The sequence below is a fragment of the Rissa tridactyla genome, chromosome 1 (genome assembly GCF_028500815.1).
Source record: "Rissa tridactyla isolate bRisTri1 chromosome 1, bRisTri1.patW.cur.20221130, whole genome shotgun sequence".
NCBI classification, from domain to species: domain Eukaryota; kingdom Metazoa; phylum Chordata; class Aves; order Charadriiformes; family Laridae; genus Rissa; species Rissa tridactyla.
In genome coordinates, this window is record NC_071466.1 from 169,985,042 (window position 1) to 170,010,428 (window position 25,387).

The 25,387-nt window shown below is 44.1% G+C and overlaps 1 protein-coding gene and 1 long non-coding RNA gene across 7 annotated transcripts in view; both read left to right on the plus strand.

Moving 5' to 3' along the window:
* Nucleotides 1-5,931: 5,931 nt before the first annotated feature.
* LOC128918630 (uncharacterized) lies at nucleotides 5,932-19,798 on the plus strand. 4 transcript variants are annotated; one of them, XR_008469645.1, is made up of 8 exons: nucleotides 5,932-6,201; nucleotides 6,344-6,493; nucleotides 6,768-6,916; nucleotides 7,004-10,427; nucleotides 11,726-11,829; nucleotides 12,269-12,445; nucleotides 13,256-13,397; nucleotides 13,557-19,798. It is a non-coding gene; the product is annotated as an uncharacterized LOC128918630 (long non-coding RNA). The 4 variants fall into 4 exon arrangements; XR_008469649.1 differs by having other exon boundaries at nucleotides 5,933-6,201; nucleotides 7,004-7,218; nucleotides 11,729-11,829; XR_008469644.1 differs by having other exon boundaries at nucleotides 7,004-11,829.
* Nucleotides 19,799-22,488: 2,690 nt separating this feature from the next.
* EEA1 (early endosome antigen 1) overlaps nucleotides 22,489-25,387 on the plus strand; it is a 70,277-nt gene continuing 67,378 nt past the window's right edge. For all 3 annotated transcript variants that reach the window (XM_054205632.1, XM_054205653.1, XM_054205642.1), the window contains exon 1: nucleotides 22,489-22,632. In XM_054205632.1, coding sequence (XP_054061607.1) covers nucleotides 22,609-22,632 — 24 coding nt within the window. In that variant the 5' untranslated portion in view covers nucleotides 22,489-22,608. The remainder of the gene's footprint in view (nucleotides 22,633-25,387) is intronic.

Sequence of the window (25,387 nt, forward strand, 5' to 3'; positions counted from 1 at the left end):
TTCTCTCCCGCTATTGTATATAGTCTCATAGTTGTACATGAGGTAAGATAAGGATTTTTCTGCTCTGTAGTCAGTGTTGTGGGAGGATAGACTATGTGCAAGTACTTTGATTCTAGACTAAATGCCAAGTCTGATTTAGCGTGGCACTTCTTGTATTAGCGTTCCCAGGGATGCATGAAGCAGTTTCTTTCAGAAATGTTTTTTAATGAATGAAGTTCTGAATATCCAAGTGACTCTTCCTTATTCACTGGTACTTTATTTCAGTAGATACAGTTTCAGTCAGTATCTCCCCAGCTTTTAAGTCAATGATGTTATTATACCTCCGCTTCTTCAGAGCCTCTCAGGATCTGTGGTGAGATCAAAGATGTCAACCGCCCTGTGATCTTCATTAAACGGGAAAGACGACAGGGAGAGGGCTGGCTCAGGCAGTGAGAAGATCTTTTAAAAATCTTTATCTCTTCAGACCATAATAATGGAGCAATGATTCTCGCCTGGATGCAGGGTGAGAAGCAGAACAGTGCTGGAATCACACAATTTGGTAGTTTCCTTCTTTTGCACATGAGGAAGGTCCTTTCCAGAGCATTACAAATTCTTTGTTGCCCCTGCATTTAACAAGATTGTAGGAAACCTGATGGGAAGGAATGACCTTGGGAATGGGTTTACAGTTCCAGCTGCTGCAAATTTAAGGACAGGATTGCTGGGCTTATAAAGCTATGAGTGAAAAGGAAGCAAAAATTTTATCTTCATCAATTCCAGGAGCAGAAAGACCGAGAACTTTTTTCTTAGTAATTCTGCACCTCTGCATGACAGTGTCAGGGCCCTGAGGGTACCCCCAGCCCTGACTGACCCTGCCCAGTCCCCCGGGGGTCCCCCCACCCTGCCTACAGCCCAGGACCCCATTTCAGCCCCTGAGGATGTTGGTCCCTGCCCCAGTGATGCTGGAGCAGGGATGGTCTCCAGCTCCCCACAACCCTGCCTGGCCATGGGCCCCTGAGCTGGGCCCACCTCTGAGTCCATGTCCCCATCCCCAGGGAGGTGCCCAGTGCCCAGGGCTGGGGCCGCCTTGGGTGCCCTGGTGTCACCCTGGCAGCCCTGTTCTGGGCTCTGTCCTGCCACCTCCCACGGGGACTATTCAGCATCCCAGCCCCAGGGAGCTCCCGGCAGCCCCCGGCCCTTGCGGGGTGCTCTCGGTTGGGTTGCTTTGGCTGGAATTCAGCCAGCACCTTTCTGAGGGCTTTTTCCGTGTGCTTTCTCAGATACACGAATACATCTGAGCTGACTAAAAATATTCTTATCTATTATTCAATAATCTCTTCATCTTTCACCTTGCTGCTGGGTTGCTTTGTAAAACTTTAACAATAAGCTCACTTGATTGAAGTAGAGATAAGGAGTCAGCTCATATGTGTAGATTTTTTTCTGGAGAACAGTTTCTGAAACCCATGTGTATTTGGTCTGTCTGCTTGTTTCAAGACCTATAGACGCTACTGTAAGAAAAGGGTGTTTGTTTGTTTCCACAGACATTTTGAGTATGTAACATAAGACAAACATGTTCTTGAACCTTTATTTAAAAATATCTATTGCAAAAGCACTGAGCTCGACTCTAATACCCAGGAATAGCAAATGAGCTGTTCACTAATGTGAAGCGATGCTTGAAACAGAGTGTTTTCATTGCTGTATTTTTTTCATTTGAATGTTTCTTTTTCATCAGTCTCAGAATGTTCAGTGAATGCATTTGACAATTTTCCCTTAAAGAGATTATGACAGCCACGTGATTGAGGCTGGAAGAGGAGGAGGAAGGGGGGAGTTACCTAATGTGAGAAGAAAGAGCAGACCGCAACAACCCCCCGCCCTTTTTATCCCATTTTGGATATTACGACGCTGTTCTGGTTTTAGAAATATGCGATTTCTTTTTTTTTGCCCCTGGAAAAAAAAGGGAATGCATTTTTCAAGGTGATTGGGAAGAAGAACTGTCGTTCTCCAGCCTGGGCAACCTGTGTGTGCACTGCGCACAGGCAGCGTGAGAATGTCCTGCTCATGAAGATACTTGTTCTGGAGTGATAAGGGAAGCCTAACTCTAATCCAGGGCATGGTAGTTTGTATGCTCTCAAATGTGAGTCCTACCTACGGTAGGAAATTTTACTATGAAGTGTGAAATCTGAGTGGTTGCCCTTGTAGAGATAGGTGGGTACCTGTCACCTGCTGCTGCTTTTGCCATGGAGGTGGTAGGTGCGACAGCAGTGGCTCCTCCACGCTTGCCGAAGAATCTCTCACTTGAGATATCTCCCCAGGTTTCCTGTGTAAGCAGGACTGAAAAGTAAACCACCTATTTTCTCAGTACTTCCCTGAATCACAATCTTGAAGGAAGGGAAGGTTAAAAGCATTTTAAAAAAATTCTTGTTAATTAAAAATTAATCAAAAATATCTTGTTAAGTCTCTTTGGCCTTAACTATACTGAGAAAATATACTGATTTAGAATGTAACTTGCATAAAACACAGTTGTGTTTAATAACGTGGTAGCTTGTCGCAAATTTCTGCCCTTGCTCATTCCAAGGACAAAATGAAGTTTAACATTGGGACAGTTAGAAAACATTTTACCTCATACATTTTAACACTGCATTTTCCCTGTATGGTGTTGAGCTTAGTTATTCTAATTTTATCTTCAGTAATGGGTTCCTAATTTTATTGTCGTGGCTGTTGTTCCCTCAGGGCATTTGGAAATGAGATTTAGCATTAAAAAAACGCCTTAACTGTAACAGACTTTTAATAACGAAATCAATGAAAATGGTATTTCTGACCATAAATCTGGAATACTTTTACATGGATACATAAGAGCTGCTACTCAGTGCTGAGTTTTCCAGCCCTGTTTCATTCAACCACTTATTTGTTCCGGGGATATTCTGTGCAGGTCTGGAAATCTCCATTCAGAAGAGCCAGCAGATGACATGTTTTCCACCAAAACATGTCAGATGTGGTAGAGCCCATAAGAAACCTCTCGAAACATAAGAGGAGTGTGTAGCCGGTGCAGTGTTATGGCATTATGACCAAGAAGCTGTTTTAGCTTTGAGGCAACAGCAGATGTGTTCTCTGAGATTGAAATTGGTGCAATTTTTCTTTTGCTTGTATGGAAAAGTTGGCTACTCAGGATCTGGAAGGAGGCGTGGCTAGGTAGAACCCTGGGGGCTTCTGCTCATCTTCACCTGTGTAAAAGGTGATCAGTGTCTTGCTCTGCGTGCATTCCCAGGAGATGGGCTTTTCCCTTGGGGAAACTTCTCTGTGTCTCGTCACCGAGTGCAGCTTGTCTGCTCTGCCCTGTGCCCCCCCAGCATTTTGATCTGGACCATTCAGGGCATCTGGAGGTGAAAGGAAAGCCCGGGAGCCAAGTGCTTTGGGATGGCCAGGTGCTCACTTCCCCTGGTGCCCATAGCATCAGCAGAGAAGAATCAGGGAAGGTGTCAGCGGGGCCCACACTTGCAGACTTCTTGATTTACATGTCTGTAGATTACTCAAATAGGATAATGTGTTTTAAAAAAGGATTATCTTGCTGGGTCTTGTTTGCCAAATATCAGCCTGGAGCAAGTTTTTACAGCTGAGATACAATGAACATAGCTGAGATACAGCTGATAGCAATGTTTATGATAGAAATCCTGCCAGCTATTTAATGCTAGCAACACACTGGCCACTTACTCACTGGAAGACTTTGTTGTCAGAATGACTCTTTTCTTTTGCAAATGGGAGTATGTTTGGGGAATATTGCTTGGTGCTTCTAAGAGTAAAGGCTCCATGCTGGGTTAGTGGTTAGCCAAGCCCACAGGCGCTGCGTGCCAACATCCCCACGCAGCTCTGCCAGTAACAATGAGGGCTGGCGCTTACGCAGCACTTTTCATCTTCAGACTGGTTCGCAGGGCGGGTGGGACCCACTCCTCACAAGCTGCGGTTGCTGCCGGACGCTGAGCTGGGATGGCAGCTCTCCTGCGGCTCGGGGCTGGAAGGGTCGCGGCGGTCCGTGGGACACACGCTGCCGGGCACTCCCACACGTTGCTTGGAGGAAAAGCGGCCTGTGTCCTAAAGACAGGGCAGGCAGCGCATCCCAGCTCGGGCACTCATCGCTTGCCAGGGCTACCACATCGTGCCTGCCTGCAAATAGGACTCCTCTATCAGGCTAAATAGGCAAAGATCTCTTTATTAGGATATTTCTGCTGGGAAACATACCCATGAAGCACTAGGGCACTATGGCTTCCTCAACTCTTTTGACTACTCTGTGTGTCACTGGGAGGGGGAGGATTTTGTTCCTCTTAAGGCAAATGCTTTTTGATCCTGATCTCATCTCCCAGATTTGGAGCACTTCTGGGTGAAGAATACTAAATATGCAAAATCAGCTGGTGTTTCTACCGTGGTGTTACCAAGTACCATTCAATGCCCTTGGGCAAAAAAAGTTAGGACGGGGCAAGCTCATGACAGGGGGCTTTGCCCTCATGGAACTGCAGGATAACCTTTCTGCGAATATGCCCTTAGGGCATACTCAGAAACAGCAGTCTCACATGTTGGTATGGGCAAATGCTACCTAGAATTTTGATAAAAAGGAAAATGTATTTGCTGAGCCATTCTTGGTAACGCAACAGCTCCTACGGTGATGTATTTGTTGTCATTGGCCTGGTTTGAACAGCAGGGTATGTTCAGCTCGTATTCAATCATATGAAAAAACGTGAAAAATGACATTGTGATCTAAGGCCACTGAGCTTCAGCTCACATGGTACATCGCCTGCTTCCAGTTAAGCTCAATTCGAAGAAAATTATTGCCAGTTGTGTTTCATTAGTGCACCAAAAAAAGGGCTGCATTCATGTTTTCCAGAAAGTTGCTGAATCACATCACGATGCAGAATATATTCCTCAAATGGCCTCTCTCTAATGATACAAGAAAAAGAAAAAAAAGGCAAACCTGTATCAAAAGATGAAACATGTTATATGGGTTAACTGAGGAAAAGTAATATTATCTTTTTTTAATGCCTTATGCTGCAGTGCCTGGGAATCGAAGGGCATAGAGTGTTCCTTTTCTCTTTTACTGCTGCATGACCTGTGCTTAACTACTTCTGTTGCAATCCTAAAACCTGCTCTTGCTCCCCAGGAGACAAACGCTGAAGTATTATTAGACCTTAGAGCGTGAGGGGAAGAGCTCTTAGTGTAATTTTAATGTATAAATATTGTATGCTTTGTGCAAGTTCTTAGATTTTTACAGAAATCTAAGTCAGCTGGTGCACACTCTGGTGGCCAGTCTTTCTACAAAGAGAACTCATAGGTGCGTCATGGTAGATAAGGCGTGTGTATTTGCCATGTATTGTGCACCATTTTTTTCATTTGTAATTGTTATTTTTAAGTTGAGAACGCATATACTACTCAGCCAAGCATCTTACAAAAGTCATTGCCCCCAAACAGTTATTTATTAGTTGCTAGTCTTTTAATCTCAAAGGCTGATTCTGGGTTTCTTTGATAAGATCCAGTTTCTGTTAAACTTTTTTTGGTCACAGCTCCCTATCTGTTTCAAAAAGAAAAAGAATAAGGGAAAAAAATAATCTTGTCCTCTCTTTTGTTGGACTGTAATAAACACGGTAAAGCAAGGCTCTTGGTACACATTTGTGTCATGCTCAGCAAATGCAATTCTGACTACGCCAGGTTTTCTGGGCTGTGCAGTCCTACAAATAACTACTGGCTTCCTGGACTTACAGTGCAGGTATACATGGGTTAAAGATTTTTAGAAACTTTTGTGTATGCACGTGTAGATTGGAATAAACATAATGTTCAATTCAGGCACATAGCCTCTACTGACAATAACTAACTTTTTGATATTTCTGTATATTCTGTCTTCTGAATGCAGTTTTAGTATTGGTTCTGCTTAATACTCTTTCTCTTATGTTGTCTATGGCATACAGTTATACATTTCCGAGTTACTCTTTTTATTCGACGGGAAATGCCAGGCTTTCCTTAGTGCATTCTTCCCTTAGTTCTAGGCAGTGCTCTGTTACGTCGGCTGTAGGTGTTGGAAGATGAAACTCCGCTCAATTTCTCACCAAGGAAATCTCCATCCTGCAATGTGCTGAAGTGCCAGGACACCCCAGCGACTGCAGAAGGGGGAAAACACCGAGAGGTTCTTGCTGGCTTTGCGTGGCTCGGGTGTGAACCTGAAGAAGAGGGAGGGAGGATAAGAAGGTAGATGTGGATGTGCAGCGCTCCTGCCCCTGCCCGGAGAGGCCGGTGCTGCTGCTGCCCACCCTGTTTGCAGGGTAACTCGCTCTGGCCTTTGCTGCCTAAGACATTTTCATCCTCTACCTTTGTCTCTGCTTTCTCTCAGGGTCGTCCCTTAAGGCTGAAAACTCCTGTCACTCCGGAAAAGAAGGCGACCTGCTCCCTCTATAGGCTTTCCTGGGTGTTGCGTTCGTGAACCGGCCACACAGGGATTCAGAGCTGCATGCAGGCTTTGAAGGCTGGCAAAAACTCTGAAGTGAGACACATTTTGCATTTCTTTTTAATTTAGAGGTGATCTTTCTGTGTATGAATATGTATGTGTGTGTGTATGCGTGTGTGTGTGTATATGTATACACGTTCTCTGAGACCTATGTATTTGGATACTTTTTCTGCAGAAGTCATGTATGAAGCGATGTTTACTATGTAGTCTTAGTTTGTTTTAAACCAATGCATGATCCTTTTGTGTGTGAACATTCTGTTTGTTACTGGTTTATGATAATACCCCCCTGACTGCATTCTACCCTTATTAGTGGAAGAGACACCCCCTGAACAGACAGTTCCCCGAACCCAGGCACGTTTCCTCCCCAGCGCCTGCTGTCCCGACCGCTTTTCTCTCCTCCCTGTCCCAGGGCCCCGCTTCCTCCGTTGCACCAGCACTGCGATTTCTGGCATTGTTCCGGTAAGAAAAGCAACCTGTATTAAGAATAACCCTGTAAATAAAAAAGATTATTTGTATCTTGGATCAGCTCGGTGACCTGATTTACAGCACAGCCCCAACGACAGCTGCAGAGCAGCATGAGTGTGAAGAAGCAGCCGGAGGCAAGGCAGGGATGGGAGACAGACGTTCCCAAGCTGGCTTTGCAGCTGAAGTCCCCCTTTGTGAAACCGCAGCTGCCAGCGTACCTTTGCTGTGGCATAGGTATCAGAGCGAATTCCCCTGCAGTGCCTGAAATAACGCTTTAGGGAAGAACTGACACATCGGTGAGTTATATATTAACTGTTATAGATGACCTTTCAGAGAGTGGCAGAGTAACAATCTCATTGAATTACTGATAAAGAAAAATGGCAATTTTTCCATTATGCAGAGCACAGGTATTAACACCTAGGAAAAGACTGTCCAGCTCTTTCCACTAAATTATACTGTTTTCAGTTCTTCCGTACTTTCTTAAATGTGCATAAATTGTTCAGATGCTTTCAATGCTAAATAAATGCCTCCGTCTGTTTCTTGTGGGGAGCTGAGGCGGGAAGGCAGAAAATGTTTTAGCTAAAAAGATGCAGCCATTTCCAAAGAAGTGTCAGAAGAGCAACGTAACAGTTTGCTTGAGTTACAGAAAAAAATAATCTTAGCAGTCATTCAGCACTGTGCCCACTTTTCCTTCCCAAGGTCTGACCTTGCTCTGTGTTCAGCGTTATCAGAGACCTGCTGCAATGAAGTTTATGTACTTATGTCACTTAGGACACAAATGAATTGCTTTAACTTGAGCTTAAAAGTTAAAGCCTGCCAGAGATGACAATATGAGCACTATATGTCACCAGTTAAATGACTAATGATTTATTTGCCTTTGAATCTTCTGGTGAAAGCCGAAGCATAATGGTGAAAGAAAAAATAATGTAAGTTACATAACATCTCACATATGGAATTGATAATGTTCTGTTTTTATGTGGAATAAATGGCTCTTCAGTGGTTATATACATTGATATAATGAGGATGATTTCATTTGGTGTCCAATGTGTGCTGTGCATATATTTCAGGAGATTTGGGAGATTTAAACTTTTTAACTGAGGATGAGATTTTCACAGAAGATCCTTCTTTTGGTCAATACATTCCACTACTTAATGAAAAGAAACCCTTGCTGTGTTTCAATTCAATTGTTTGGTTTTCAAGAGACATTTTTTGACCTTCAAAACCACAAAAATCATCCTTGTTTAGACAAAAATATCATATTTTTGAATTGCAAAAAAAAAAAATCTGAATTTTTTTTTCAAAGAACTTCTTACTTTAATATATTTGTTTCAAATTGTATATTTGGAATTTTGTTGTATGGAATTTATGTAGCCACAGCTTTAAGTGCCCTTACATAATTAATAATAAAAACCAAAATCCCTGTGATCTTTCTATGAGGAACTCAGCTAGACACGCACCTACAGAGACTCTTTTCCACCCATCATTATGGGAAGCCTACTCTGCGCTTGACAAGGTGAAATAAGAAGGGATTCAGGTAACAAAAGGCTGGTAATAAATACCAACTGGCACAGGAGAGTTGAGGGTAGGGCCCATTCAGGGCGAGATATTGCCCAAATGTGTTTGGGGAGGGAAGGTCTGACAGGGGTTGTTTATCTGCCCCTTAGAGCTGCTACACTTCACATGGGTCAGGGTTGTCCTGGGATGCAGAGGCTGCATCTCCTTTCATCCCACCCAGACCTTTTCAAGAAATGAGAGGCATGAGTAAGAGAGAAGATGAATCATTTTGCTCAAATAGCTGATGCTGTGGCAGCCAAGGAGGCAACCTGTGACAGAGAAGGGAGGTGAAAGGCAAAAAGGGTTAGCCAGGATTAGGTCAAAAGGAAGACTAGGCAAAAGCAGAGAAACACTGAGACAAAGGCTTAACCCAGGGATGAGGGATGCAGAGTTTCTATGAAATTCATAGAATCCAGGATATAAGTATGCTTAGGAATAGTGCGGTGGTTATGTTTGGATGCAAGGGCATTGCATGTATACTAGTGTTGCAGATATTGAACATCCTTTAAGCTAATGCCAGAGGTCTGTCACATACGTGAATCCTGGAATTGCTTCCAGTTTGATGAGTACAGCGTGTCCAAGTGATTATTGCACGAGACTGCGGTTAGAAGCATGCAAAATGACTAGTTGCACATAGGTTATACTTGTATCTGATATTTGGGTTCAAAGAAAAGGGGAAGGAGATGTAAGTCAGTCTTGCATGTGACAGTTTTGACCAGTCTCTTCAGAAAAATAATTGCTTTGTACTTGTCCATAAATTAAACTTGCATTGTGATGAAAAGACAGCAACATCCATTTCCACTTGTTGGAAATGTTTTGTATGCAGGCTTTGGCAACATCATTTCTCCTCACAGGAAGAAGACTCTAAGAAATCCCAGCGTTACCTTTCGGATGGTTATGCCATCTCACTACTGTATTGCACCACCAGGGCATTGCAAAGAATGCCTTACAATGTGGAGCTACCCAAACCTAAAAACACTTGGGAACGGCACATTCTTTACTGTATGTGTGACCTCATCTTAAAAGGAAGATTATCGTTAGCAAAATTAAGATGATGGAAAGTTAGGAGGAGTTCTTATAAATTTCATTTCAGCAACAATATGGTTCAAATAAGAAAAAATACATTATTGTCATCGTCCTCTTTGCCAGTTCTACCTATAACTGTTCTTTTTTATTTCGGAAGAGGCAATTACCACAGAAATCATGTTGAACAAATTTCCCACGTATGTTCCAGGGCAACATCAGAAAGTGGTCTGCAGAGCAGCTGGTATCGCTATTTGGGCTGCTCGGCAGGGCCATGAGGATGGTGCTCCCGGCTGCACGCAGGCTCCTGTGACTGCAGGGCAGAGGAGGGAGCTGCCAGCAGCCAGCTCTGCTGTCAGACTTATGCGAAGTATGACTAAAACAATGTCACTGCTGAATGCAAAATTCCCCCATTTCTTTCTTGCTTTAATGAGAAGAGCACTACAGATGTGGGGATAGGGACAAAAGTAGCCAGTATTTCCTCTCCTCTCTTTCTACGTGCTAATCATCTGTGCGCATGGGGCAGCTAATCCCTCTGGCTTCTGAACCAAGAAAAGAAGATGCTTCTCTTTCAAGTTAAGTAATGAATCACCCCTCTTAGTACATAGCATGCATGACTGCATTGTTAAAAGCAGTCTTACTCACTCGCTGAGAAAAATTATATCGATCATTTCTCCCTTTTAGTTGTTAACTGGAAGCCTCGGGAGTTGTGACTCATAGCCTATGTGTTGTGGCAAGCCCAGAAAGACTAAAGATTTTCAGGCAGTTATAAGAGCCCCCTGCATCTTATTCCTCACATCTTCCTAGTATGGCTATAATTTGGAAAAATTATAAATTTCTTGGTTTTGTGCCTTTCTAGGAATCACTGTTCTGCAGATGGATTTGGCCTGAACTTTAAACCAAAGTTCAAAGAAGAGAAGCATTTTTGGTAGGCAACTGGCTTCTAGCAGGGAGTAGTGCAAAATAACTCCTGGGCTGGAGGAAACCCACCCTCCATTTTGCCTTTAGCTATGTGACGGTGTTGGACAAGCTGCATATACAGCAGTTCATCCTGGTTTACGAGGATAGGACTGTGTGTCAACAGGACAGTGGAATAAGGAAAAAGAAGTAATAAATCTGAAGGTTATTGCCAGCTTCTTGGAAAGAGGGTGAATTGGTCTGAGGTGAGAAATAAATTCTGTTGTTGACCAGGAGTTGCCAAAGGTAGAGCAAAGTGAATAGATAAAAGTGAAAACGTAAAAAGTTTTCAACGTGATGTAAGAAAAAATTGTAACTGTAGTTGTTTAAACGTAGACTGATATACTGATAGACGCGCTTGTGTATTCATTGCACAAAACAATACTAGACTGAAAAATTGTTACTGATGCTGAATGGTCAAGTTTTCAGCTGGTGGAGAATGCCAAAGTTAAGAGAGCCTATACCCCCTTAAATCAGTCCTTCTGTGTATGTATGTATATTATAAGAGTATAATAAGGCTGAAGTTTGTTATTACATCCAACTTATTTAATTGGATCAGGCTCTCAACTTGTTAATTTCTCCATAAATGCAAAAGAAGCTATGGAGCCTTCATGGAGGAGAATATGTAAGGACAGTTCTGTTAGTAAGTGACCGAAGCATGTTTGTTGTTATCAATGCTTTGTTATTTCCCCTAAATAGCCCTTCTTGTTCACTCTGTGCAGAGACCTTCACCACATGCTCCTCCAGTTCTGACAGTACATGACATGCTGCTGGTTAGCAGGTCCTCTGCTGTCCCACCACAGCCTTCCTTAGCTGCTGGAAAATGGGCTTAGCTTCTGCTGCAAGCAGATACTTAGGAGGCAGAGGAAGAGGGGAAAAAAGGCACCCAATGAACTAGCGATTGCTTGTGTAACGATTGTGTAATGATGCTAAAAACACACGCATTACAAGACTTCATCATGTCTGAATGTAGCTGGGAGCAATGGTGTTGTAAAACAACGCTGACATGCTGAGTGGTCAGGGTAGAAAGAGGAAAACTGTTTGCCAGGAGATGCCTGAATGCTGAACGTGATGCGTCCTCACCTACGCTGTCTGCTGAGCTGAGGTTGGTGACGTGACATCTCAGTGATTTGCTGGGTGCTGTTCAACCATCACAGCTTTTTGTAACAGAAGGCATAATACCCTCAGTCACCTGAAGTCCACAGTGAACAGGTCTCTTCAAAGAGACTGAGTTCATCCACAGTGGCTAATGACCTTTTCTTTCATCAGCAGGCCTTTCTGGCAGCTCAAGCTCCATTCCTGGAAGGGAAAGGACAGAAGAGAGGACTGGTTCAACATAGAGTTAGGATCCATTTGCGTGCTTCCGAGATGCAGTTAAGTAATTTTTATTTGCTGCTGTGAAACATCAGCCTTAAAAATACATGTAGACTACTAATTAAATGCAAATTGCTAAGGACAATAGGGATAAACAACAGAAAAATCTCCAGGTAAATGGTACATTAAAACATGCTTCAAAAAGGCACTAGCAATCATCATGTAATCTGCTCTTTGTGCTGGGCTGGTAGAGATGGAAGGGTGGGATGGCCCAGAGTTCCTCTGCTTTAGCAGGGACTGCTGGTACGGATTTGCTCCATCAGACAATAATAATTTTTTTTCAGCACCTTTGCCTGGCATTGGATGAATGGCTTTTTGCTTGTTGGGCTGCCATTGCTGCAAAATGTATTGCCGTCAGCTGTAGGTCTTAGAAATATCCTGTGGTATATGGAAAGGAAATGGGATTTATTTTGTGACAGAGTCTCACTCCCCTGGTAGGTTGGTTGATGGACGTGGTCACTTGATGGAGGCACGCTGTCGCGGGGGGACAGCCCCTGGGATCTGCTGCTGTGTCAGCTCAGCTCTCAGAGAAAGACATAAACTGCTGTGGAGGAAGCAGATGTTCCCAGTGGTATCACAAAGGAAGAACAGACAGGAACACATTTGGGAAGAACGGTATGCTAAAGATCCTAGCGAATCTGCATTCGGTGGGCTCAAGGCAGGGTTTGGTGAGAGCAGAGATGAAGAGGGAGTCTTGCTGGGGGGTAGCTCCGGAGCAAAGCAGAGAAGCACCAGAGGCACCACAGGCTGTCAGGAGGGGTTCAGATTTTGTGCGATGACCCTACGGAGGAGTGTAACTTGTAGACCTGCAAATCCCAGTCATCCTCTGCACTAAATGGTCAGTGAGAAATACCAAATAGTAACTGTACAAAGTTCTAGCCTTTACATAGTTTTGTCTCAGTAGGAAATAACCTGGCCCTTGGCAACTAAAAATGGACAGACCTGTTATAATCATCTGTAAATGTTTTCGTGATGCAGAGATAGTTAGAGTAGCCAGCTCTTGTCCTTTGTGAGTAGGGTAGCAGACATCAGGAAACCAACATCTTTAATAACAAGCTGCAATTTGAATTCCTGACTGCAACTTCAGTTTAAAATCTCTTTACTACTCTTAAAACATATTTCAGGTTAGCAACCCCATTCAGCATCAATTTCTGCCCGGATCTGAGAGTACCTTTTAGTATTTGCTGTTTGTTACACTCATAAAAATAGTATTTAAACATCAGTTGGTCCTTTATAAACATAAGACTCTTGGATCACTTCAGTAAATTACTTACTTGTTAAAACTAATTGCCCTTCACAAACCCCCCTTGTTTCAGGGCCTTTCCTTGCAAACCCCCAGTGACACTGAGATAGCTCCGTATCTAGTATCTCAATACTTAAAGTATAAGATTGTGACTCTCAATGATTTTTCTTTTTTTCTCCTAGATCCCATGTATGTCTATAAGCAGGCACAGGTCTCCCTGCGAGACCTCGGAGTGGAGCCCTTGCATTGTGCGGCCGAGGGACTTGCTCTGGTTCCCACATTCAACCAGGTCCTCTGCTGGAGCCTCACACACCTCCCTGACAGGTACATGTACATGTTACCCGCCTTTCCATGTCGACAGAGTCCCAAGCTGTGTTTCTGCCTAACAGGGACACCAGTCCTTAATGGGAATCAAAAGTCAGGATGACCAGAAAAGCCCTGCCCAGTCATGAACTGTGTGTAATGGTTCTTCTCTTTCCTTAGTGGAGACTGGAATATTTCAACGCCTCACTGAGGTCAGCAGTAAAACTCCCACTGTCTGCAAGTGAGCCAAGAGTCCAGCCTTCAATATCTGACACCTATTGGGAGATTTCTTTGAATGCCTTGAAATGAAATGCTGAATGCCTGCACATTTATTTTTCTGCCTTGGGCCAGGTTATAACATGAACGTCTTGTACAAACTGGCTGCAGACGTCACGTTGCCGGACAGCTGAGAAATGATGCAGCAGCAGATGACCCTCGCCTCCTTCCTAAAGACAAATGACATTTTTAACCTTATATTTTTGCAATTACACTGTCAGGGTCTGTGACTACCCAACACAGGCTTAAAAAGAAAGGAGTTTTATACAAACCAGTGTTGTCCAATTGCCTACCAAAAACGGCTTTATTATGCACTGTGGCAAATCTCTATGTTTGGCCAGAAATGTCTAATAGGATAAAATGTGCCAACTCCAAACAGTACACCTGATTTTCCATTTCTTGCTCATCCAAATCACCTGGCAAACTCATCAAGAGATTTTGGTGCACTAAACACATATTCTAGCCAGGTAGTTAAACCACCACTGAGACACTTTGCAGGTTGGATGGTTTTAATCAGTTTTGTAATCTTTGATCTTAAAAAGATCTTTTCTTTAGAACATGCTTTTTCTTGCTTATTTGGTTCAAAAACTTTTTGAGGCAGCAATTACCCGTACTATAGACTTCTACAATATATAATATCCAGTTTAGGAGGAGCCATTTCAGTATCATTATGATGCCAAGCAGGAAATAAAAAGTGAGCACTTATTTTCTGAGCATATGCGTCACTGGCATTGCTCTTACCATTACAGCTATCAACCGTCCAAGAAAAGACAGGTATAGAGGCCAGGTTGTGGGTACACGGCTTGGTAAATTTGGCTTCAGGGTACTTAACGGTGGATCAGAAAAGTTGCCAGCACAAATAGTAAAATTGTCAATTTATCTTACCTAATAAAATGTGTTAGCGTTGTTTTAAAGCAGTAACTTTCTTCTGGCCAGCTTTATAAATGGATTTGATGTTGGGTTTTTTTTGCTTGCAATCAACTTTTAGTCGACACAAAGTACAAAACTGCTTTAACACTGTATCCCACACTCTTGTTAGTTCAGAAGAAACAGAAATACAGTGGTGCACACACATCTGATCCAGATTAAAATTGTCTTGTCAGGTGACGCAGCAGTGCCTGTAGCTGGCGTTAACGAAAGGGAAGCCTCAGCTGTTGAAGGGTTGATTCTTGAGAACCATGTAACCATGTAGGATTTCGTCGTCCCACCACAGGAAATGCATTTGTTACTTTTTCCTTCCTTGACTCCCACTGCCTGTTTGCCCTAGACTTTGGTATACGCATTTTATTTTCCATTTATAAATTAGCCCCTTTTTTTGCTTGCAAACTTTTATCTAAGTGTTTTATGGAATTACAGATCTTACCTGCACTATACAAGGAAAAGAAGGTGACGAATGAATGGTCCCACTCATTATTCTTTTAGTGTGAACATTTTAACTTTAAAAAAAAAAAAAGCTTAACTGAAAGAGATTTGTAATCCTCCTTTGCTTATTCCCAAGATTCTTCCTCATGTCTAAATCACTGCTGCAATTGCTACATAGACAGGTTTGGCCAGTACTGCAAGAAAATCAAGGGTTGACCAGCAGGGCATTTAGGCAGTGCAATACTCTACAGCTTAAAAATAGCATTTTAGACTTTGAAAGGTTGAATTTGTAATAACAGATGTCATTAAGCATTGTGTGATTACTCTAAAGCTACAGGAGAATTTGTTTACTGTTTTAAGAAAGCCTGTCAACCTCCTTTTATAGTTGTCTTCTTTATTTAGCAGCCTCTATTCTGACCATTTAAAAATATTTAACTGAATTGCTGATGCAATGCATGTACACAGTGACTCCCAACAAAGCCAACATTTATTGCATCTGCTGACATACAAAGCCATGAACAAATAGCGCATTAATTTTCAGAGAGAGAGGACAGTGTTTGAATCAGTGCTGTATGGACATTCATATATTTAAAAAAAAAACCAAACCAACAAAGAGCCCCCATACAATTGGTGAGTTTTGTGTTTGAAAAAACCCCACAGACCTTCAGCTGTTTTGCAATTATTCAGAAGGGTGATTAAAACTATGCACACAACTCTATTATCACTAGATTTTCATACATGACATTGAAAATCCATCTTATGTTTCCACTGTAACTAAGAGAGTCCTGATGAGATTAATTTAAATGATCAGTACTACTGGCATTTCCTACAACCTGCATAACTAAGGGCTCCCCTGCTTATTTCATTTGGCACTTTAAGCATTTTGCTGAAAAATCTTTGAAATATCCTCAAACGTGCGTATGCGTAGACTGATGGAGATTAATAAGTTTGTGTCTGAGACCCAAAGAAAAAGAAGCTACGTGTGTGTATTACCACATACCAAAGTGAGCAGATAAGTAACCCCAAAGAATGTGTTTTTTAAAATATTTGAATTTTACTCTGCAGTGGAATTCCGCCAATCCCCTGTCTTCTTCCTATTTACCCATTTTCTGTGCCGTTTACTGGAAAGTGCCTAGGAAACTTGCCAGCAAGAGCTAACGTCTCTGAAGTAACGGGATCAGAATGACCGTGGTATCACCACAGCTTTTTAGGGTGGAATTTGAAAGCGTTTGTTTTGTGGCAGGCTTTCAACTTTATATGGAATAATTTCTTAACTGAGGGATTTGGCAAAGAGTGCTCTGCGTGACTCAGTGGCAGATCTTCTCCATCTCAGATTTTGGTTATATTAATATCAGGTTTATTTTTTACATGAACTCATACATATTTATGACTTAAGCTCTCTTGCGTGCTGCTGGGCTTTCTCTAGTTCCAGTGCCTGTCTCTCCAGCTACTCCAGCAAAGCTACATGGCATACTCCACACAGTGATTCAGTCCTTGGGGTGGGTGGAAAAAAAATAAATCAGTCACTGGAGCAATTTCTTGTTGTTAATAGAGGCAATTCTGTTACTTCTGTCTTTAGCTGGGGTTACCTCGGGGGGAGCTGTGCAAATCCTACCATGTTCAGGTTCTGTAGCACTAGATAGAAGTCATGACTTTGAGCTCTTGGATTTGGTATTAATGCTAACCATGCAACCTTTATTAGTACACACGCTCGTTACTCATGCAAATAATTGCACTGACTTAAAAGAGGCTTTCTGTAGCACAGGAGCTGGCCTCCAGTCATCAGCTCTTTGTTACAGACATCATCACAGAGCCAGCCTGGTTCTCACAGAGCTGAGAAAACGCACTCACCCTAACACACGCAGGGTGAAGTAGTGATGCTCTGGCCAGCCTCTTCAGTACCTCGAGTGAAGAACTGAAGAGCTGTTATTTTTCTCTATACTGAGAAAGGAATGGGTCAGGAAAGATGGGTGACTACTTCAAACATAGACTAAAACCACCCTATGGGTTTTGTCTTGCTCCTTAGGGAAGCAGAGGTGACCTCTTGTGTCTTTCAATGTTCTTCCCCTCTGCTTCCCGCAACATACCTTTTGAACCCATGGGGCAGTTTAAGTCTAAAAGGAAACAGGTGTAGATGTCTCAAAGGTTGTTACATTTCTTGCGTTTCTGACAAAATTGATGACTGGGTGGAGGTAAAAGGTCCACATTTATACTAATGGAAAGATCAGCGAGCCAAGCTGATGTACAGGAGCTGCTGTGCAGCTCTGGACTGACCACAGCACATACTGTCTCCTGTGTGGTGGGGCCCCGAGTGGCCTTGGAGAGGCAGAAGATGGAGTTTCTGTAAAGGTGAAGCTGTGGGATATGTTCTTCATGGGAAACTAGAACTAATTTCTTTTACTGCTCATAAATCGCTTGGTTATCACCAAATTGCCAATAAATTTACATTAGTAGTAATATTTGACTCTCCTATAAAGCTTTTCATCACAAGATTCCCATTTATTTTCACAATAGAGAGATATTGGTATTTTCTTTTTTATAGGTGGGGAGTGTTTCTCAGAGTTTCTCAGAGGTGGGCTGAGTACAAAATGATACGTAGTCTCCTAGAGTCTTAGACTAGTGCCCAACCCACTGGTTAATCTTGATTTACTAACACCAGTTTAAAAACACCCTAAATATTTTTCCAGGCTAAACGCATTTGTTTCTGCCAATAGAGCTGAGGGGGAGCCAAATGGTAGATAATGAAATACTGCGAGTTCAGTCTGAACTGTCACATTCTTTTGAAGGCAAGATAGATGCTGTCATTTTAATACTTAGCCGTTGTCCATTTTAAAGTATATTCCTACATAAATAGTAAGATCAGTAACAAATAGAGATTTTCATACTTTGAGAACTCTAAGAAGCCTTTTAGCTGTTCTTAAGTGGATATCTTAGTTCTCCTATGGCTATTGTGGAACAGATATGCCCTATATATACAGGTAGCAGGCAGGGAGGGACTGGCAGCTGCGTGCCTTAGCTCTGTCTGGCCAGGTCCATGTACCCCCATTGGATGGCAGTGGCCCATCTGTGGTGCTAAGCAGCCCTGCCTTCAGTTGAAAATGCATTTGTGCCCAAATCTGTACTTCATAAAGCTTCCCAATTTTGTCATACACTTTTACGACTTCATAAGTCTACAAAGATTGAACCAAAATGTGGAATTTCTGTAGTTTCCAATGTTTTTCACCTTTTTAACTTTTCGCCCTTACGTGACACTTCTAAAATTATTTTTCTTGATGTAGCGCATGTCTCACTGATGTCTTATCCCAACCATCTAACACTTATTTCTCCGTATCAGTAGTTTCACCAAGAACTTCTCTTTTATCAAGTGTTTTCTGCTGTTTGCCTCTTCAAGCTTATTGGTGCTGCCTGCAAGATCAACAAGTTTCAGTTGTAGTTTCTCAGCAAAATGAAGAAAATGTGAATTCGAACTGCACTCTGCGTATTTTGGTTGCAAATATTTTTGAGGGACAAGAGTATCAATAGCTGAAACATTCTTCTTCAAGGTAATTTTCCCTTCACAAATTTTCATTTGTCCAGCCATGTTCTCCTTAATTCCTAGTAGGCATTTTGATGAAATGCTCCTTTGATTTAGGAACACTCAAAGCCCTAATTTTCTGTGAAATACATGCTCATAAGCCACTCGGAGGAATTTGAAAATCCCAGATGTACGTCTTCTGTTGGTTTCAGCAATGTTGTAACTTACGCTGTACTACTTACTTATGAATTACAGTTTTGCACTTACAATAGCTTGCTTCTTTTTCTAGTCACAAATTTACTAACAATCGTTTATGAAATGTTATGTACTTTACCATCATTTTAGAATCCAAAGTCCAGGTGGCAGGTTTTCTAAATCATTGAGAGCTGAACAGGAGATGATGGCCATAATCTTTATCTCTATATTGAATCCTTGGCTGCACATACTGTGGTTGTAGGAATATTATAAACGTTTTCCAAGAGCTAACAAATCGGCTGTGCTTGTATGAAGTATTTTAAGACAAAATACTTCTTTTGATCAATAATTTCTATGTGGTAAATTGTATAATTTCTTGGGGGCTGGGGGAGGGTGTTCGTATTTAAATTGTGTGTAGAAGCCAGTTTTCTCCAATACCTCAAACACAGGTTTGCTGGAGGAGCTTGGCTGAGGAGATAAAGGGGAGTTTATGGAAAGTTTTAATCTCTGAAGACAGATGGTTGGCAATTTTTTAATACTTTTTAATCTTATTATTTCTCTTTGTTCCGTGTTTTGTGATGTGTATTTTTAACATTATATTACTTTTACCTGCTAGTTATTATGTTTTCTAACATACAAATCTTTTAAACAAACTGTGTTCAACTGAGTTTCTGTAAACTGTAAACTTAAAGGAGAGATTCTCAGAAAACCATGTGGTTAAATTTGAAATCTACTTGCTGAAACTGTATGAGCAGCGTATAGTGACAGTCAAACAATGTATAGTTAAAGAGCTAGGAAAAAAAACAAAACAAAAAAGCTGATGCCTTTTAAAAATATAATACTTAAAAGTAACATCTTGAAAAAATGGGATACTTTTCCAGTGCAGAACATCATGTACCCAAGGAGCTTGTGACCAAGAGATTTTGAGGTCAAGAACTTAACATGACTGAAAATAATCATCCATATAAACACTGAAAACATGTAGGACAGTAGCCCAGAATCTTTGCAAATTTATTGGCCCCAAGTCTAAGTGAGCATATGTGCTGTGGACATAGCATGCATAATTTTCCCTGCCATTTTGTACCAAGTGGTGGTGGTTCCTTGTGGCCCTCAGTCACGGCAGAAGATTGCATGGGCACCAATTCCTGTGAGCCACAGTCCAGGAATCATTGCTTTTATTTGGCTATATGCATAGCCACTTAAAAAAAAAAAAGAAAATAAGGCAATTATCTGCTGGAAAGTCTGAGAGTTGCTGGTGCATGCTGGGCCATCCTGAGTACTGTTTGTACAACCAAAAGACTGATTTCAGTTCCCTACTGAAATAAAGGCATGCTGGCTTCTGCAGGTATGTAAGAGGTTGATGTAGTTCAGACTTTCAGCCTTTGGCTTCTGTTTAGAGGATGAAATACCCGCTTCCAGCTGGATCTGGGAAGGTCTTTGCCATGATCGTGGTCTGAGACTTTCTGCCACCGATGGACTCCACAGAAAGGCTCTCCTTAACCCTCCTGTCGCCAAACCCCTCACAGAGTTTATGAGGTAGGATGAAATGAAAATTTACAACTCCCATGCCTGAGGGCTTCAACCGTGTTCTAACAGCCTGAGATTTCAATATTAGGGCAGCCCGTGATATGAATTCATAGGCATTACCATACACACAATAATTAAAACCAAGGACTTCCACTGGAAATGGGACCAATTTAATCTTTTTTTCCTAGATCTCTGCCTCAGGGGTGAATTTTTATGTGCATTCTCTGGTACTTAGTAAAGGCAGTCTCACTGCAGTCTTTCCTTTACAGACTGGTCCTCTCCCTGGCTGCCTATTTAAATTTGTAGGAACTTAATTATCTTTGAGCCTTATCTGGCTCTGTTGTATTTGATTGAAATTGGCTGATGGATTAATAAGTTACTGAGGAAATGACGGGTGGACAGGGAGACAGATACATATGTTCACACAAACATCCACACAAATAAAGGATCATGCATTTCCTTGCAAGACTTGTCTAAGAAAATCCTCCTCTGATGTAAGACTTTTAACTAGTGTCCTCAAATCTCTGTCATCTTCCTCTGAGCACTTAGGAATTGCTAACTTGGGAGAGTAAAAAACATGTTGCAAAGATGGGCAGCTTAACTTACCCGGGTATGGTAAATTGAGCACTCCAGCAGTTCATTGTCTAGTCTGTCAATTGCTCTTGTTGAAATATCTGGTAAAGGGAGTGAGGTATTAAAATTTGCAGTAATTTTTATCAGATTTAGAGTAAATGTTTACAGCCTGCCCTACATATTTAAGGAACTGTACAGCCATACAAGAATAATCCTTCTCCCATCGTTAATCCTATGTACAAAATTCAGAAACAAACCTCGTTACTGCCAAAACTACTCAAAGCCATTTCATACTATGGACACATAAATGAAAATGATCTAATGGACGTGACCAAAGACGTCACCGCTCGTCAGCTGAAGCCATTACCAGCTGCGTGTGTGCTCATAACCCGCCCCAGTTGTGGACTAAACGACATTAGCGCTGAACACACTGGAGCCCGTAGCCGGAGTAAACCGAGTCCAAACACATAACGCTGCTGTGCCTCCAGCCTTAAGCTGCTGCAGCCGAATCCTGCTGGTCATGCGCTTGTAACTCGCTCTAAGTCTGGGGATTTGAGAGGGCTTGGAAACGTCAGCCTTTGAGTGGAAAAACGTTTTCCATCTTTGCAGCACAACTGGTGCTCTGCTATGATGTTTGCTCTACTTGGCACAATTAGTCATTGAACAGGTTTATTATTTACTCATGACCCTTTGTCGTGCATCCAGTGTGTGAAAGTTGCAGCTTTAGAATAGAACAGGGAACTGTAGTGTGTTGAGCTACACCTTATAGAAGCTACTGGTATTCCAGCAGCTCGCCAGTGGGGTTTTGCCTCAGCATGTACAGAAATAGGCTCTTGGTTGAATGGATGTTTTTAGGCTGCACTTTTTTTGAAGGTAAGTGTGTGCTTGTGTGAGCAAAATTTTCTGGTACTTAGAAAACACCCAACGGGTCACAACGCAACGTTGCCTTTTCAGTTCAGGGCTTGAAGGAAGCAGCTGCTCCTTCAGAATTAAATTCCCAGTTAAATATCCAACCCGGAATGCCTTAACAACGCTCCTTTAATGCATTCCTCGGGACTTCCAACACCTCACGACTAAGGCAGTAACCGCGGAGCCGCCTCTGCGCTTTGCCGCATGCGGTGAGCCCCCGGCTGCAGGTTCAAACCGCGCCTTGTCCCTTCCCCTGCCCGGGACCCGCGCCCAGAGAGGTGACAGTGGCCAGGGGGTCCCGGCAGCTGCCAGGGGCCGGGGGCAGCCCCGGCGGGGAGGTGGACGGCCGCGCTGCCGGGGCTGGCGGCCCGACCGCGGGCACTGCCGGCCGGCTGGGACGGAGGACGAGGGCTGGGGGGGAGATACCGCCGTCCTCCCTTCTCCCCCGCCTCGGCAGCCCGGTTCCCCCGCCGCCGGCGCACCGAGAGCTGCCAAGCTGGGCCCGGCGCGGCGGGAAGGAGCCCGCCCCGGGCTCTCACGGAGGAGATGGGGTCGCGGACCCCTCACCGCCACAGCCGACCCGTCCCCCGGGGCAGCCCCCGCCGACCCGGCTCCTTCCCTCCGGCCTGTCTCCCCGCCGTTCCTCCCGGCTCCCCGCGGCCGGGCGGTGGCAGCCCCGTCCCTCCCCGGGGCGGTGCGGCGCGGTGCGGTCCCGCCCCGGCGCGGCGGCTGCCCCGCCTCCCCGGCCGCGGCGGCTGTCACGGGGCGAGCGGGCCGCGCCGGGCTCCTGCGGGGCGGGGGCGGCGCTGCGCGGGGCCCCGCGGCTTCCCCCTCGGCCTGGCAGCGGCCGCCCGGCGGCATCCGGGCCCCGCCACCATGTTCAGGCGGATTCTGCAGCGGGTAAGGCAGCGAGACCCGCTCCGGCGGCCAGGGCGGTGTGCCGTGCCATGCCATGGCGTGCCTTGCCTTGCCGTGGCGTGGCGGGGAGGTGCCGCTTCCTGGTGCCGGCCGGGCTCGGGGCTGGGCTCCCCGCGGCGGGGACGGAGACACCGGCCCAGCCCGGCCCGGCCCGTCCTGTCCTGTCCTGCGGCGCAGGGGAGGGGGTAGGCCCGTGGCGGCCGCCGAGGCCGTGAGCCCGTCCGCCGCCGCCGCCCCCTCGCCCGCCGCGGGGGCCGGCCCAAGCCCCGACGGGGCGGGACGGGGCGGCGGTCCCGGATGGGGGCGGTGGCAGCGGCGTCCCCCGGGCTGGGTGGGGGGGGTGCCGGCGGCGGGCGGGCCCCCGGCGGCCGGGCGAGAGGCCTGTCGGTGGGGCGTGGGGCCGGCCCTGCCCCGGCGTGGTTCCTTCTCGCAGCGCGGCAGCGTCTCCGCCCGCCGCCTTCGCTCCGCGCCGCGGCGGGGGCAGGTTGACGGGGATCCCGGCCCGGGCAGAGCCACCGCGGGGACCGGGGGTTGTTCCCTCGGGGCGAACAGGCTGCTAATGCTGAAAGCCAGCCCAGCGGCCAGCCGACTCCCCTTATTTTAGGAACCGGCTTTTCCGGCAGCTCTGCCTGGTTGGAAAAGCCAAGTTGTGACACTCGTTTATGAAACCCTTCCCGCCTCCCCAGATCCTGGCGTTGTTCCGTGGCAGGGCCAGCCGTGGCTGGGGTGTAAGGTGTCGGGGTGGCCCAGGGCCCCGGGGATTTGGTTCTTTATCGACAGCGCTTGACAGGCTGGAGGATGCACCGAAAAGGGTTGAGTCACGGCGGTGATGGAAAGGCAGAGCTCCATGTCCCGCTCCAGATCCCGCACCGCAGGAGAGCGGGGTCTGTGTCATGCAGAAGGCGCTCATGATTAGAGGGGAAACCGGCTGCCCTCAGTGGTTTATTTATCTGGTGTTCATCTGGAAGCATGCTGTCTGCATAACACCTCTGTGAAAGGGTGTTTCATTGGAAATGCTGGCATGCTTTCCTTATCTGCCATGCAAGGAAGCGTTGCTACATGAATGAGAGTTATCAGAGGGGAAGAGAGTACGTCGGTATGCATACCACCAACTTTTTCAGCGTAAAGCATGCCTCAAATTGTTTTTCGGTCATAGACCCTGCACAGGTGAAGATTGCTCTTGGTCTATTTGGAGCTTTGTGTTTACAAGGAAGAACTTCCTTCCTGTAGTTGGATGGGAAGCCCTGCTAACAAGCAGGGAAACTTAGTACGGATCTAATTAAATATTGGCAGCATTTAACTGGGTGTTTATTGATTCTGAGAAACAACAGGCCGTCAAGGAGAGCTTTTCCTACATCATGTAGGAAAAAGCTTGATATGGTGCCAAAGGAAATTTGCCCCCTAGTAATAAGTACAGCTAAACACTTCCTATAAAAATCTGAAGCCAGTGCAAAAGTTTTTGTGTGTTAGAAGTAGCCACCTTCTCTGAAAAGTTTGAACAAATAAATATTCCCCAGTGGTTCCCGATTACAGGATTACAGCACAGCTAATTGCCAACAAAGGTGAAACAGACATCTTCCTGCCCAAAAAATAAATAGAGAAATGCCAAGATTTTTAAAGGTGTTAATCTTTTAATTGGTGCAAATAACTATGCTTTTAAAAGTCTACCTTTTATTAAAAGGGCTTTGGGCCTTTTATAAAAGTAGTGATTGGACACACAACCCCATACGTACCTTTTTGATTTACAATCTGTGGTTGGCAAAGTATGCAGAAGACTTCTGATGTACTTTGGTGTTAAAAGTGAGCCATAGCTTGCTGTCATATTTGTTCATAAAGAGCATAAGTATTAAAATCTTCCACATCTCTGAGGCAGTAATTTGAAGATCAAGGACCCTTTTCTTGTGCACCTTTAATGTAGGTGGCAAAAAGCCTCCACCTTCCAGTCACTGAAACATAGTTTCTTGTATATGTATCGTGTTTATCGTTTGCTCATAGGTGATGCCATCCTTTCTAGCCAGATGGCTAGTCATTACTGGTGATATAATTTGAGTTATGAAAGTATGTTTAAAAAAAAAAGAGGAATTCTTTATTACATTCCTTTTTTTTTTGTATCTCAGCTGGCCATCAAGCTGCAAGGGAGGAAGACTAAAGCTATGAAGATACTGTTTATAGTTTTAGTCACTTACTTGAAATTCTGATTCCTGAACTTTTAAAACATCAGCTGTTTCTTTTTTATACTTCTTCTGTTCCCTAATCACCTTTTTATTTCTTCCACAGTTGTAATTTCCGTTTTTAAAAGCATCTTCACGGTGACTATGAATGATGTATTTTCAAAATAGGAAGTATTATATACTCATTACTATTGATCATTGCTCACTTAGTTTTTGAAGTTAGTATTTCCATGCTGTCTTCAACTATGTCCTTGTTTTAGGCCCTTTCCCTGCAAGCTGTTGCTAAATTTTATGTGTGTTTTCAGTGTGACATCTCGGGGATCCATCTGTTCTGTACGTTTGCACTGTAAAACCACCTTTCATTCATTCTTGCCACTTTTCAGTTTCATGCATTGTTCATTGTCCTGATCTAGGAAAAGGTAGTCCTTCCCAAAAGACATCTGTGTGGAATGTCTGAGACACAACTTTCCTGCCCGGATATTTTGATTTTTGTCAGCCCTACATATATGTATTCTTTAGAGATCTGTCGTTTCTTTATTCTGTTCAACTCTGAAGGCCCTTTGTGG